This window comes from Labeo rohita, chromosome 7 (genome assembly GCF_022985175.1).
Source record: "Labeo rohita strain BAU-BD-2019 chromosome 7, IGBB_LRoh.1.0, whole genome shotgun sequence".
Classification (NCBI taxonomy): Eukaryota; Metazoa; Chordata; class Actinopteri; order Cypriniformes; family Cyprinidae; genus Labeo; species Labeo rohita.
In genome coordinates, this window is record NC_066875.1 from 32,064,446 (window position 1) to 32,078,623 (window position 14,178).

Genomic DNA, 14,178 nt, shown 5'->3' on the forward strand with positions numbered 1-14,178 from the left:
GGAAACACTACCAAGTCTCTCCTATGCACACATTATAAACATTTTTTTTTTTTTTTAATTTTGGTTAGTTTTTAACAATAACTTGTTAGGTTTAAATTAACAATAGTGAATTTCTTTTATAATTAGAGTACATTGAAGGCTTTGAAAATAACAATAAATCAACTTTTTTTTTCTGACAGAAGCAGTGGTAACCTTAACATTTTAATTGTAGATTTAGCTGTATTTAACTTCTTAATTGTAGATGGTGTAAAGTAAAAAGGGTTGTACAAATTCTGGAAATCTTTTAGAGCTCCTTGTTTTAAAGTTTTCATAAACCATTTAAAAAAAAATTACACATTAATGAATAATTAATTCATTTACAAGTGACACGTTTGTGTTTTTATTAATGTAAGCCATGGCATTTGACTATTAAATCAAAACATACTTGTTATTTTATGGCTCAATTACTGCTAAACACAATCTCAATGTTATATGTGTATTTTATTTTCATTTTATTACACAAGTAAGCCTACAGCGCCCCCTAAGAAATAAAACACCTTACCAAATGGGTATTAAAATGTAGCATGCTAACACACCCTGAGCACAAGTGTCCTATTAATAAGGCATATCAGCATAAATTTTCATATCAGGCCAATGACAATGTTTACATTAAGCCATCACTGACCATTCCAATAACGTTCTGATAATAATGTGCATCCCTATACATGATCCTTCAGAAATCAGTCTAATATGCTGATTTGATGCTTAAGATGCATGTCTTATTACTAATTTTGTTGTGCTGCTTACAAGTTTTAAATGGTATTGTTTTTTTTGAAGGTCCTTGAATAGAAAGATCCAAATAAGTTTATTTGAAATATATAAGGCTTTTGGAACAATATATGATATCCATTTTCTACTTTTGATCAAATTAATGCATACTTGCTGAATAGGTGTATTAATTTCTTCACAGTGCAAGCAACAGATTAATTAATGTCTTCTGTTGGGTTTGTGAAAGAAGGAAAATGTCAGTAAACTGAAGATGTGTCCTGTCATAGGGCTGAACCACACACAACCAGCTATGATGACATTTTTCACATGAATCTGACTGTGCACATTTATTTCTCACATAAACCGCTGAACATTTTTTAAAAGTCCTCTGACGCAATGCTAAACCTTCACAGTTTTATCAAAAGACACTGCATAAAATAATTTTTTGTGTACAAAAAAAAAAAAAAAAAAAAAACTTCTAGGACACATTTTAAACAATTGCCTGGTTCTAATGTTAGATTGTACAGCTTTCTACCGTCACTTGTCACTGATCATTTTAATCACATTTTAATCAAGTTCTTGCACAGTTTAAGTTTTGAGCTTTTTCTTTTCAGTCAGTGTTTTCGGTTTTCATATTCTCCCTAAGTAAATGAAATGTCTTGTTGGGTTATTCTTCATTTTCACTTGATTGTTTCTGAAGCTTCTGAGCTGACATCATGACCTCACTATAGTCAATGTCTTCAGAACAACTGCATCATCGCCTTATTCTCATTATGTATCTTGCAGTGCGATGAGGCACTGAAACCGATTGATGATGGGTACAGCTTGCGATAAACACACATTAGTGAGATCTGAGCAATTACCTCTGTACTTTAAATGATGGACAGACTGCCTACTGGAGGATGAAAACTACTTTCCTTTTCTCTTCATCTGATCAGACGTCCTTATCTCATTGACTCTTAGCATCTCCTCTGACCCTAGTACTGACACATCCTTTCACAGTCTCTGAATTGGACTGAATGACTTCATGTGATTTCCTGCTCACCACAGGGTGTTTCATAATAAGTGTATTGTCAGGAGATGACGTTCATGTGATCTTTTGATATGGGTGAGTGGATGACGAAGGGCCTGACGAAGTGTGTGTGGTTGTTGAGGATTGTTCTGAACGGTTTCTTAATTGGAAGTGATGAATTAACACTGATAAACAAGAATATTACCCAACTTTAAAGCAGCTGATTTTTAACACCACAGATGGAGGCATTTCACAAGTTGTCAAATCAGCTTCTTACTGGCAGTTTAAGAATGAAAATGTACTTTTCATTGACATTTTGTTTCTTGAGGATTTTTTTTTTCAACACATTGAAGACGAGATGCCTCTGCACTGGGAATATAATGAAACTGTTTTTTTAAATAGACTCTTGATGAAAATAAAAGATATTAACAGCAATACACTAAAAACGATCGTACTTAAGAAAGTATTTTTTATTATAATCCAGTCATATGTTGGAGGTTGTTTATACATTTAAAATGTTTAAACGTGGTTGAAGTTTAATGTTTCAGTTTAACAGATTTTTAAATTTAAGAGAAACTTTTCATTGACTGCATGCATTTCATTTGAAGTAAAATGGAAGTAGTATGACAGAGGAAGTACATATGACACATCGACTACATTTAAGGACATTTTTGTCAAAAGATGACTAAAACACTATCTGTGATGACTAAAACACTGTCTGTGATGTTCATGTTTCACAAATGTTCATATTTTACCATTTCACTTACTTTTCTCAGCCTTCCTCTAACCCTCCTGCTCCCTCTCTCCCCCTTTGTTATCCATTAGCACTCTTTGTACTCTCTAAAGGATAAACATTGCTCAGTGCTTAATCTTGTAACCTCTAATATTCACAGAAGAGTTTAAAGTAGGCCGGGATGGCGCAAATTTTCTGTGGAGTGGCGATGACATTAACAGTCGTTCTTTCATTAGCATTTCTCTTTTCTGCTCTCTTTTTTTTTTTTCTCTACTCTGAAGTGTATTTCATCTCTAGACAAGTCCTCCTCATTAGCCACCAGAGTACTGCTTCACAAATTTATTCTGTTTATTAGAATTAATTAAATATTTAAAGAAGTATGTTGTGCCAGTATATGTATCTTGGCAGTTGTTTGCTTTATGTACTCAAGTGTTTTTATGCTTCACCTCATCAGCTTTTCTGTTGTTTTAATCTGTGTAAGAGAGAGCAGAAGTTTAGGGAGAGATGGAGGAGAGCAGGGTGTGAGAGTGAATCTCCTCTTTCTGTTATTGTCAGATTTAGGGATGAAGAGTTCAAGAGCTTTCAGAGCTCGTTCCTTTCTGAAGGAAGAAACCGGATTGCCGGTTCTTCCTCTGTGCCTGTGAAACAGCCAAAACGCCTACCACAACTTTCTCGTAGCCTTTAACCATGATAGCAGACAGCTCCTGATAAAATCCAGTTAACTGTTTTATTGCAGTACGTTTTCTTTTAAAGCACTTGTGTTGCTTGTAAGATCTAAGCACTTGTGAAGCATTAAAAGCTTCACTTTTATTTGCCTTGCTTAAAGTTGACTAGAATTTCAAACATGTGCATAAATGACTGTTGATATTTTGACAGCTTAAATTCTAAACAGTTCCTTTTCTTGGTCTGTTCTGTCGGTTCCACGCTTTGTTGTTTTAGAGTTCACGTACACACATGTAGAACTTGGCAATCTGTTTTGAAATTGAACCAGAATTTTCCAGGATGTACTGTCGGTCTAGGAAGCTCCACTCCTTTTTCTGTACTGCACTACAACTTTTGATGTAGCTCAGTTTCATTGTTCACCATTGGTAAATTAATTTCCCCAGCTCAATACCTTCAAAAAATGAGTAGAAACATGTTGTTCACTAAGCTCTTGACTGTTAATCCATTTAAAAACTGTATAAGAAGCAGGGTTGCCAGGTTTTCACAACAAAACCTGCACAATTGCTACTCAAAATTAGGCTGAAACTAACCCAGTCACATTTTGGAGAGGGTCCCCCAGTACCCTCCACATTACAGAGGGTAAACTGCACATTTTTTGGCGGAGTTTCCCCTGGTAAAATTCGCATTCCAGAGACTAAGTGTTATTGTGTCATGTTAAAATGTCATGTTATTGGGGTCACTTCAACCCGTAGACATGAAAAAACAACCCACGGCAATAGTGTTAAAGTAGCACAGTTCCATGGGAAACCTGCAGACTGCAGAAATTTGTAGTGTGTTTTTACATTTTGTTAATTTTTGTTTGTTCGTTTTTGCTAATCTACACTGCTGATGTTGAACGATTAATCGTGATTAATCGCATTAAAAAGTTTTTGTTTACATAAAACGTGTCTACTGTGTATTTATTATGTATATATAAATACACACCCATACAGTATTTATTTTGAAAATATTTCCATGTATTTCCATGTATATATTTATATTTATATAACTGATATTTTATGTATATAAACATGACACATTTTTCCTAAATAACAGTGTTTATTTTATTGTTATAGATATATTGTGAGATGGTTTGTAGCGTCATTACCTAAATAATACATTTAGAAATACGGTGACACAAATAGTATGATTGAAAAATTAGGCAAATAATTGTAGTTATCTCTGTAACAATCGTGGACATTTATGGGTTAATGCAGTAACAAAATAAGAATTTATTTGTTTGTTTGTTTGTTTACTGGTGGTCTCACTATTGTTCTTGGTCCTGGATGGTATTTTTGCAACATTTCAGACAAGTACTGCCTCCTCAGGACTACTCATTTTTATTGTTGTGTCCTTATTTGTTACTCGCTTTAGTTTAAAGCATTTCCTAAATGATTTAGGATGTTGATGTCCATCTGCGTATTGTTGTGGTACAGCTCTAGATAAAATAAAATCTGTAGATGAAGAACAGATCTGCTTTGATTGTCAGAGACAGTAGCCGGGTTGCTGAGCTCATTACTGTTGTAAAGGTCAGAAGCTTAGTTGCATGGTGTGCACTGTGTGTGTTTATGCGATTTGAGATGAATGACTGGATCATAATATGGTAGCATCTTTTTATACATTCTCTTTCTGTCATATTTCACAGCATTCCCTCTGTATGCCAGTATAAAGAGAGAACTCGTTCTGTGCCCTGAATGACTTTGCTATCTTTGCTTTGTTTTTATCTTGCAGGTGAGAAGGGCACTCTGACCCATGGCTCTATCGTGGAAGGGAAATTTGAGGGTTTTATTAAAAGCCATCAAGGCACATACTATGTAGAACCCTCAGAGAGATACCTCAAAGACCAGAATGTGCCCTACCACTCAGTCATCTACCATGAGGATGACATCGGTGAGTTAATATTGATGTTGGAATGACCTACATCATATCCTTATTCATTTCTTATTTAATGCTTTATTGTGTCCAGTTTACAGTGTTTCTGTACGACGTTTTATTATAGACTCTTTGAATGCTTTAGAATATATAGACACATTTAGCAAACAGACTCGTTTTGTACGCTGCTGTTCAAAGGTTTGGGGTCAGTACGTTTTGTTTTTTTTGTTTGTTTGTTTTTTTGTTTTGTTTAAACGCTTTTGAAAGTAGGCTCTTACGTTCAAAGAGGCTGCATTTTTTGATCAAAAACACAGAATTTTTTTTCTATTTTTCATTTAATTTATTCCTTTGACTGCAATATTCATGCTGTTGATTAATTTATTGCATTCGTGCTGATTAAAAGTATTGATTTCTTTCAAAAATGAAAATCTTACTGACCACAAATGTTTGAGCAGTGATGTAAATCCATAAATAAATAAAATAAAAAACATGTCATACTAAGTAATTTGAACATAACTAGTAGATCAAGTCAGCTTTAGGTGCTGTAAATGTAAATAAGCTACTTTTAGCATAATCCATTTTTCACACAGAAAAAGATATGCTTGCTTGCTTTTGACTGATAAATGAATGGGTCTGAGTGAGTCTGTCTCCAATCTCTGATGTTCACACTCCCCTGAGTGTGATGAGAGCCGTTATAATGGCTGGATTATGGAATTGGTTTCAAATAGCATGTTTTGATTGCTTTTGGATGGAAAAGTTCTGTTATTGTTAGAACTGCATCACATTATGATGGTCATTATAATCTTTTGGAAAGGTAGTTTGGATAATAAGCATGAAATTGAGTAAATCAGTGCAATACAAAGCGTTGTCACACAAAAAAAAGCAGTTAGGACACAGCAAAAGTGCAGTAAGCTTCCCCTTCTCCTAGGCACAGATTGCAAGTTTGAAGGAAACAAGCTTGAGTCTTGTAGTGTGCATTAGACTTTACTGCGTTTTGTTATACACTCCCTATCCTGCACTGTCACACTCTCACCCTCTCAATCAAACATAGTGGTGTACTTTTTTCAGCTCAACAGGCTGATAAAGCCTCTTATACTAGTGTATGTTATCACTGTAATAATATCCTCAAGTAAAAGAAATGATAAAAAGCAACAGCCTGTCAAAGATTAGCTGCTTGTTATCTGGTACAATTTGACTTTTTATACTATATACGCTACTGTTCAAAATTTGGGGCAGTAGTATTGCTTATTTGTTTATTGAGCGAAGATGCAATAAATTGTTCAAAAGTAACAGTAAAGACGTTTATAATGCTACAAAAGATTTTAAATTCAAATAAATGTTCTTTAAACATTACATTCTTTTGAACTTTCTATTAATCAAAGATGTATCGCAATTTCTGTAGCATTTTCAACATTGATAATGAGAAGAAATATTTCTTGAGTACCAAATCAGTGCATTAGAGTGATAAGATATTTCACATATAGTCAACAAGAGAAAATAATAGTAGAATTTATAAAAATGACCCCGTTCAAAAGTTTACATAGACTTGATTCTTAATACTGTGTTGTTACCTAAATGATCCACAAATTTGTTTTTTTGTTTTTGTTTAGTGATAGTTGTCCTTTGTTTGTCTTGAAGTTAAACTTCCCACTGTTCTTCAAAAAAAATCCTTCAGGTCCCATAAATTCTTTGTTTTTTGTGTGTATTTGAACCCTTTCCAACAATGACTGTGATTTTGAGATCCATCTTTTCACACTGAGAACAACTGAGGAACTCATATGCAACTATTACAGAAGGTTCAAACGCTCACGGATGCTTCAAAACGAAACTCAATGTATTAAGAGCTGGGGAGTGAAAACTTTTTGAATTTAAAGATCAGGGTAAATTGAACTTGTTTTGTCTTATGGGAAACATGTAAGTAACATGTAAGTATTAGCTTCTGAAGAGCAGAATAATTTCTGTATTGTGTGACACTGAAGACTGAAAATTTGAGAGGGTGCTCACTGCAGAGCCAAATGGGAGGAGCTGGAGCTCTAGCTCCCCCTCTCTGGAGGTATTGGGTGGAGATAGACACCCAACCACACCCTAACCCTACCCCTTACCCTATCCTAAACATAACTCCACCCATTAGTTCACACAGAGGTGGAGCTGGACATCCAGAGAGGGGGAGCTGGAGGCCATTCGGCTCTGCAGTGAGCAGTACTTGGAAAATTCAGCTTTGCCGTCATAGGAGGAAACAATACATTTTAAAATAAATGAAAATAGAAAAGTTATTTTACGTTTTAATCATAATATCACTGTTTTACTGTATTTTTGATTAAAATAAATGCAGCCTTGGTGAGAATAAGAGACTTCTTTTAAAAACTTTAAAAAACTCTTTAAATGGTAGTGTATGTGCACTTATAAAGTTGATTTATTCTGTTTCTGAATGCTGATTGGTCAATATAGCTCTCTAAAATATATAACCTAGTTCAACTCTTTGTTAAGAACCTTTTCGCAACTATGTATATCATTTTTAAGGGATAGTTCACCCAAAAAAACGGAAACTCTATCATTGTTTATTCACCCTCTTGTTTTTTTATAGTTGCTTGACTTCTTTTCACCTTTGTTCTGTGGAACACAGAGGAAGATATTCGGGGGAAAAAAAAGTGTTGTTTTTCCATGCATCATAATCAGTGGGTCCAACGTTCAATGTTGTTTAGACATTGCCTTTCAGAATATCATCTTTCGTGTTCCACAGAAAGAACATCATATAGGTTTGGAACAATATGAAGGTTAGTAAATGACAAATTCCATTTTTGGGGCAACTATCACTTTAAGAGAATGCATTACAATACTGGACAACCAAGAAGGAAACTAGCATCTGCTGATTATAGAGTTAACAGCATGTACTAGTGCAAAAGGAAATGAAGTGTCTTTTTCACACACCTGTCATTTTAGTACTTTTGAAGTGACAGAGCGCTCAGCTTTGTGGGAGGAACAGGATAACTGACTCTTTCTCACATACATATGCTGCTTACATGCTGAGTTTGTGCATGTACAATAAGTTAGAGAGTTTATGTTCACTGCACTGAGTGGATGAAGTCAAATAGGGACAGTTTTATCTATGTGATGGAAAGGGAAAGAGTTAATTGTGGCTGACAGTGGTCTATTGAAGCACAAGGACAGAGGTCAGAAGGAGGGCAGCTGGCGAGGGGAGTGAACTCTGGATCACTCACTGGCTCATGCCAGGCTCAGAATGTTTCATGTTGGGTATGTTTCTCCTTCTGAAACAGACTTTTAGGAAAACCTCACTAAACATTTAAATGATAAAATCAAAAATTGTGAAGAACGTAATGAACCGTATTTAGTCATCGTTTCAGTTAGCTTCTCTAAATAAGAAGGGCCTATAATTATTTATTCTTTCATTGGGCTGCTGTTCTTAATCTCTGACTTGTGGGAAATGATTCTCACTTGAGTAATTTAATGCTCCAGCAGAGCATTAGTCAAACTCCTGGAGGCTGCTGTAAACAGAGACCTTGCACAATCATGAATATATCCCTTTGAGAAATCATTGAATTTACATTTTTATCTTTTTATGCATTTATTACAGTGAATACATTTACTGCACTGCACTGATGCAGATTAATAGATGACTAATATGAATTTTTTTAGGAAGTCTTTGTTTTCCCATAGGAGACTGTGATTTTTGCCAAGCAGGACTTGTTCCTGTTCAACATCCTTTTGGTCCTGGGAAAAATCTTTCAAAAGAGGAGCTCACTCAAGCTAATCATTGCTACAAATTTAAAGCTGAACTTGCCTCTATCCGTTTGACGGTTTATCAGCATCCCTCCACCACTCCGTCTCCTCACTCCGAGTTCTCACTACACCTAGGGGGGTTCCCTGGGTTCGGACCATTCCCGAGCTCAGAGGCCTGACCCTCAGCACACCAAATATGCGTTACTATACTCCGGCTAATTATATGTAAGCGTGAACTCGTGAAATAAGCCCAGTCGTCACAGTATGGGTGGGTAATACCGAAACCCTACACTTCCCACTTGAGACAACCTCTCACAACCACAGCTTGCGTTTCAGAGTTGTTTGTCAGTTTTGTTTATGTGGTGGATTGGTTTTGCTGTTCATTATTTAGCAAAAATGTGTCAGCATGTGAATAATTTCACTCAAACAATCCACGTTTTTTATTGTTTTCATTTTCTTGACTAAAAAATGAACCTGTGATTTTTAGCTAAAAGCTCGCCATGCGATTACTTTGACAAGTCAGAGACTTTTCTCATCTCAGAAGATAGATTTCGGTTCTATCCTCGAGGCACTTGTCATTTCCTTTCACACTCGTTTCCTCTAGACAGATGTCTCTCTTGTTCTGCCCAACATAGATTTGCATTTGAATGGGCCCGCATTCAGTGTGGGACAATAAAAACCTCACAGAGAAGAAGTGGTGGTGTTGTGATCACAGATCAGAGTCACAGTTTTTCCTTTACTACCACCAAGACACCTTCAGCCACATGCATATCTCTTCTCCTCCGTGCCCGCACCTGACGGAGCACATTTTCATGACTCATTGTCTGTACATGCTAACATTATTCCACAACAGTGACTTCCTGCTTGAAGAAAACAAGTTCTCTCAGGAGAATGAGGGTGAGCTGTTACCCATAATCTCAGTGTCTTCACAATTGCTGTACGCCTTTCGTCCTCAACTATCATTGTGATGTCAGGAAGCCATGCAAATGAAGCTGAATTGTATAGATTATTAAGAGAGAGCCCCATGCTGGATTCTCAGGGTCTGTGTGCGGATACTGTTTTCTGTGGAGATTTCATAGACACTGAGTGGATTTTTAGAGCTCGGCTGTCTCATTAGACCAGCTCTCCTCTCTCATTGCCAGTGTCTGGCTGTCCTGAGAAACCGTCAGCCTAAACCTGCCATGGGTAATTAGACTGTTGTGTAAGAGTTGCACCCATGCACACTGCTTAAGATCTGTTGTGTTGTGTTTTGTGTTTTCATTATTTCATTGCAGTCTGTCCTTATTGAATCTGTGAGTTGGGAGTCAACCACCTCTCAATGACAATCTGATATTCATCAGAATGACACCTGTAAAGCTGCAACTATTTTTTGCTGTACTGACGGCATTTTACATTTTGATGTGAGAATTATAAAGTCCTGGGAGCTTGAAATAACGTGCCTGAAATAGAGGCTCAGAATTTGGATTAGCGTTAGGTCCAGAGTTGCTTAACATACTGGTCACATCAGCATCAATGATGTTAAAAGATGATAAAATAATTGGAATCTGTGTGTCTTAATTGAGCATATTAGCATATAATTAGCACCTTAATTAGAACCTAATTAGCATATTTTCAGTACAATTTTGTACCCAGAAGTTACCTAAATGTGATTAAAACCTCTTTTGAAAAAGCAAATAAAGTGTTTTTTACGTAAATATTCAGAAAGTTTAGGTAACTGTGTGTGTGTGTGTGTGTGTGTGTGTTTACAGAGGCTTCCAACTGCTGGCTTGCATTTTCTGGAATGACTGCTCCCTTGAAAGTTAGATTACATATAGCAGATCACTTCGGTTGACTAACCTGCCAACAGAAGGGGAGCAAAGGCTCTTTGATTATGGATGCTGGCAGGATTTCAATATAGACTTTCCATTAAAAATATACAATATCTAGAGAAACACTTGATTATACTCTCATTTATATTTCTGCTGATGTTTGGTTATTGCAAGAAGTGAAAGCAGACTTCAGAATGAACTCTGTTATAAGTTTTAATATGATTTTCCTCTTAAGATATGTATTTTTGTAAATAAATTAATACTTTTATTTAACAAAGATTCCATAAATTGATCAAAAATGAGAGTAACATTGTTACCAAAAAATTCAATTTCGAAACATATCTGCAAGCAGTGATTACTGGGGTTCAAGTGCTTTAAGGCATTTAAGCACATATGAAAAAAGACATTTAGCAAGCCTGTAATCATCTTTGGCAAATCCTGGTAATTTACCATGGAATTATGTTTTTTAACGTTTATGACTGTTATAGCACCAGCTGTGGTCCGATCCCCTTAAAACTTTGCATGCTTGTTTAGAATCAGCTGTGCTCAGCAGGTTTTGTGAAGTTTTCCTTAAGGCTTTATAGGATTTGGATAAATTTGGACAGGCCCCTTTTCTAAACGAGCCAGTTATAGGAAAATTTCAACAATTTTTTTGATAATTACTGGCCTAGAGAGTCCAGAGAATTGTACTGCAGTGTTTTTTTTCCAGATTGAGTGAAAAACTGAAAACTAGTTCGCAAAAGTATGTTTTTTTTTTACATCTGCTCAATCATTTAACAAACGATTTGATTGATAGCAGTAGTTCTAGAGGCAAAGTTGTCCGGAATGAGGAGTTCTCTCATATAATATGAATATTGTGCAACGTGCAATCACTTACACCCTTGAAAAATGAGATAACGCATTTTTTTTTCTCCTGTGCCATCAGACTGAGCTCTTACATAAGTGTTCTGAGTTTGGCAGAGATATCTCAATCTGTTCAGGAGTTATTTGCATTTTACTAAAAGTGGCCCTGCCCCTTTCGATGCTTTTTGCGCCTCTTTGCGACAGTCGAAAGTTAAAAATTAAAAAAAAAACTTTTTTTTTGATAAATATTGATATTCACTCTCCAGAAAATCTTTCTGCACTGGTTTGGTTTGGTTTGGTTTGGTTTGGAAAAACCTAGCACTAGTTCACAAAAGTAGGTTATTCACAAAATGTGAAATACCCACAAATTTTGCCAGGCTCACGATTGAATCTGTGATGTGCATTTTGTCTGGTGTGAGCCAAAGGATTCCAGTGACATTTATGTCGGTGACTGATGGTTTAAGAATTATGAGTGATTTTGTACTTTTGATTGCTGTAGCGCCCCCGTCATTCTGATTGGGGCGAGCCTTGGTCATGTTGTAGGCAGTGTGAGTACTACCATCCCTTGAAGTTTCAGGTCTCTACGACTTACAGTTTGGTCTGCACGATCCATTTTATGTGGAGATCGCTAATCTGTGACTTTACTAACAATTACAATAAGGTTTCAGGTCAATGTGCTTGAACCACTAATTAATGCTTTTTTTTTTTTAAACATTCTTTTAATAAATAATCTTGAGGAAAAACATTCTGGATCATGTGACACTAAGGACTGGTTGTGTAATGGCTGCTAAAAAGTCAGCTGACATTTTTAAAATATATTCAAAATTGTATTTGACTAAATTATTTTTTACTGTATTTTTGGACAAACCCCAAACTTTGAACAGTATTTTAAATGGTGTTTTATCCTACTCAAGAAAACTTGAAAAGTTGTTTGTGTGAGTCAAAGTACAGAATCTTTTCTTTGTTCAGTCATCAAATGTAGCCGTCAAGTGTAGTGATTGGTAAGCAGTAGCAATAATGAAAGAAACTGTCAGTGCTGTATTAAATTCTGTAAATAGTAAGCAGTTGATATAAGAAGATTTTATGCTTGACAGCCACAAAAAGGCTGAGATGTCAAATATCAGTAACACTTTGTGCTGTTCCTATTACAGTAACAGGAATAGGTGGACTAACAGCTGCATTCGCAGTTCTTCCTTAGGTGTAGTGTGTGATGGTGCTCTTTGCAGTTTCCTCACTGAGAGGCTTCCCTCAGGATAAATGTCTAGTTTTGACTCTCAGCCTTTTCAGTTGTTTGTCATATTCTGATGTGAAATACTGAAGTTTAAAATAAATTGTGTAAATGAAAGGGGTCGTGACGTCGATTTATTGTTTTTTTATTTTAATATGAGGTTTACTTATGTTAACAGTTTTTTGCATAAAAAAAAACAAATAAATATGTGGAAAAATGATTAATTTCAACCCTCATTCTGACCCTCTGTCTGAAACGACCTGTTTTAAGGGGCGGGACTTTTAAGGCTCGTCAGGAATTAGCCTCTTTTATGTTTGGCTAATGTCATTGCAAAGGAAACAGTATCAGCGCCCCCTCACTACTGCATGTGAGCGTTTTGACAGCATGATCAAAAAAGCGGCAGTGAATGTAATTTCTATTTGCTTTTGACACGACACGACACGACACGACACTCACATTTAGCATACTAAAGTGTCAGCCGTTAAGCGACTAAACTACAGTGGGCGGGCCCTATGTTGAGAAGATGACTATTCATTGATGCTTTGCTGTAGAGACAGTGTTTATGCAAATGTTTGTGCCCGGTTGATGTCACCTTGCACCTCCAATCCAAATGAGCCGTTAATTAGAGACTTCACATGTTAACAGAATAGTTTTGAAATATACACTGTGTGTTGCTTATTTTTTTTTTTTTTTCTTTTTTACCTACCCAGACTATCCTCATAAATACGGAGCAGAAGGTGGCTGTGCAGATCACTCTGTGTTTGAGAGAATGAAGAAATACCAGGCATCTGCAGTGGAGGAGCCCACCCAGGTCAGTGCCAACACCCCTTTACACAACACCACTGATATCACTAACTAGCACTATGATTCTGATCTCACAATGCAAACAAACATGGAAACAAAGCCACACAGGGAGATCTGGAACATTTCCTGTTTCCCATGATTCTGAAGTTCAGATTTCAATTTGATACATTGCCTGAATGCATCTATAATTCATCAGATATAGATTATAATTTATGAGAAATACATTATTTTTTTTTATTGTAAATCATCATAAAGTGTTTGTCTATGTGCCCAAACATAAAAATGTTTTTCTTCTCAGCCTCTCGAGTTAAGTTTTTATACATCCTGCTGTTTTCTCTGCAGCAGACGAATCATGTCATTGACGAAGAGATGGCTGATGGACCGGTGATCCTGAGGAAACGTCGTGCAGCTCAGGCAGAGAAAAATACCTGTCAGCTCTTCATCCAGACGGATCACCTCTTTTTCAGATACTACGGCACCAGGGAGGCTGTGATCGCACAGGTAAGCAGAGGCAATTTAGTGATATACGGTGCCTGCCCTGCAGCATTTTATATTGTTTGTTTATAGGGTTGTTTTTTCGGGTTTTGCAGATATCCAGTCATGTGAAGGCCATTGACTCCATCTATCAAAGCACAGATTTTCAGGGGATCCGCAATATCAGCTTCATGGTGAAGAGAATCAAGGTGAGTGT

General features: G+C 36.2%; 1 protein-coding gene across 2 annotated transcripts in view; it reads left to right on the forward strand.

Moving 5' to 3' along the window:
• adam10a (ADAM metallopeptidase domain 10a) overlaps positions 1 to 14,178 on the forward strand; it is a 66,804-nt gene that overhangs the window by 37,985 nt on the left and 14,641 nt on the right. Inside the window, exons 4-7 of one of the 2 annotated variants that reach the window (XM_051114871.1) lie at positions 4,926 to 5,084; positions 13,394 to 13,494; positions 13,830 to 13,988; positions 14,078 to 14,170. In XM_051114871.1, coding sequence (XP_050970828.1) covers positions 4,926 to 5,084; positions 13,394 to 13,494; positions 13,830 to 13,988; positions 14,078 to 14,170 — 512 coding nt within the window. The remainder of the gene's footprint in view (positions 1 to 4,925; positions 5,085 to 13,393; positions 13,495 to 13,829; positions 13,989 to 14,077; positions 14,171 to 14,178) is intronic. The other variant, XM_051114872.1, reaches the window with a different exon arrangement.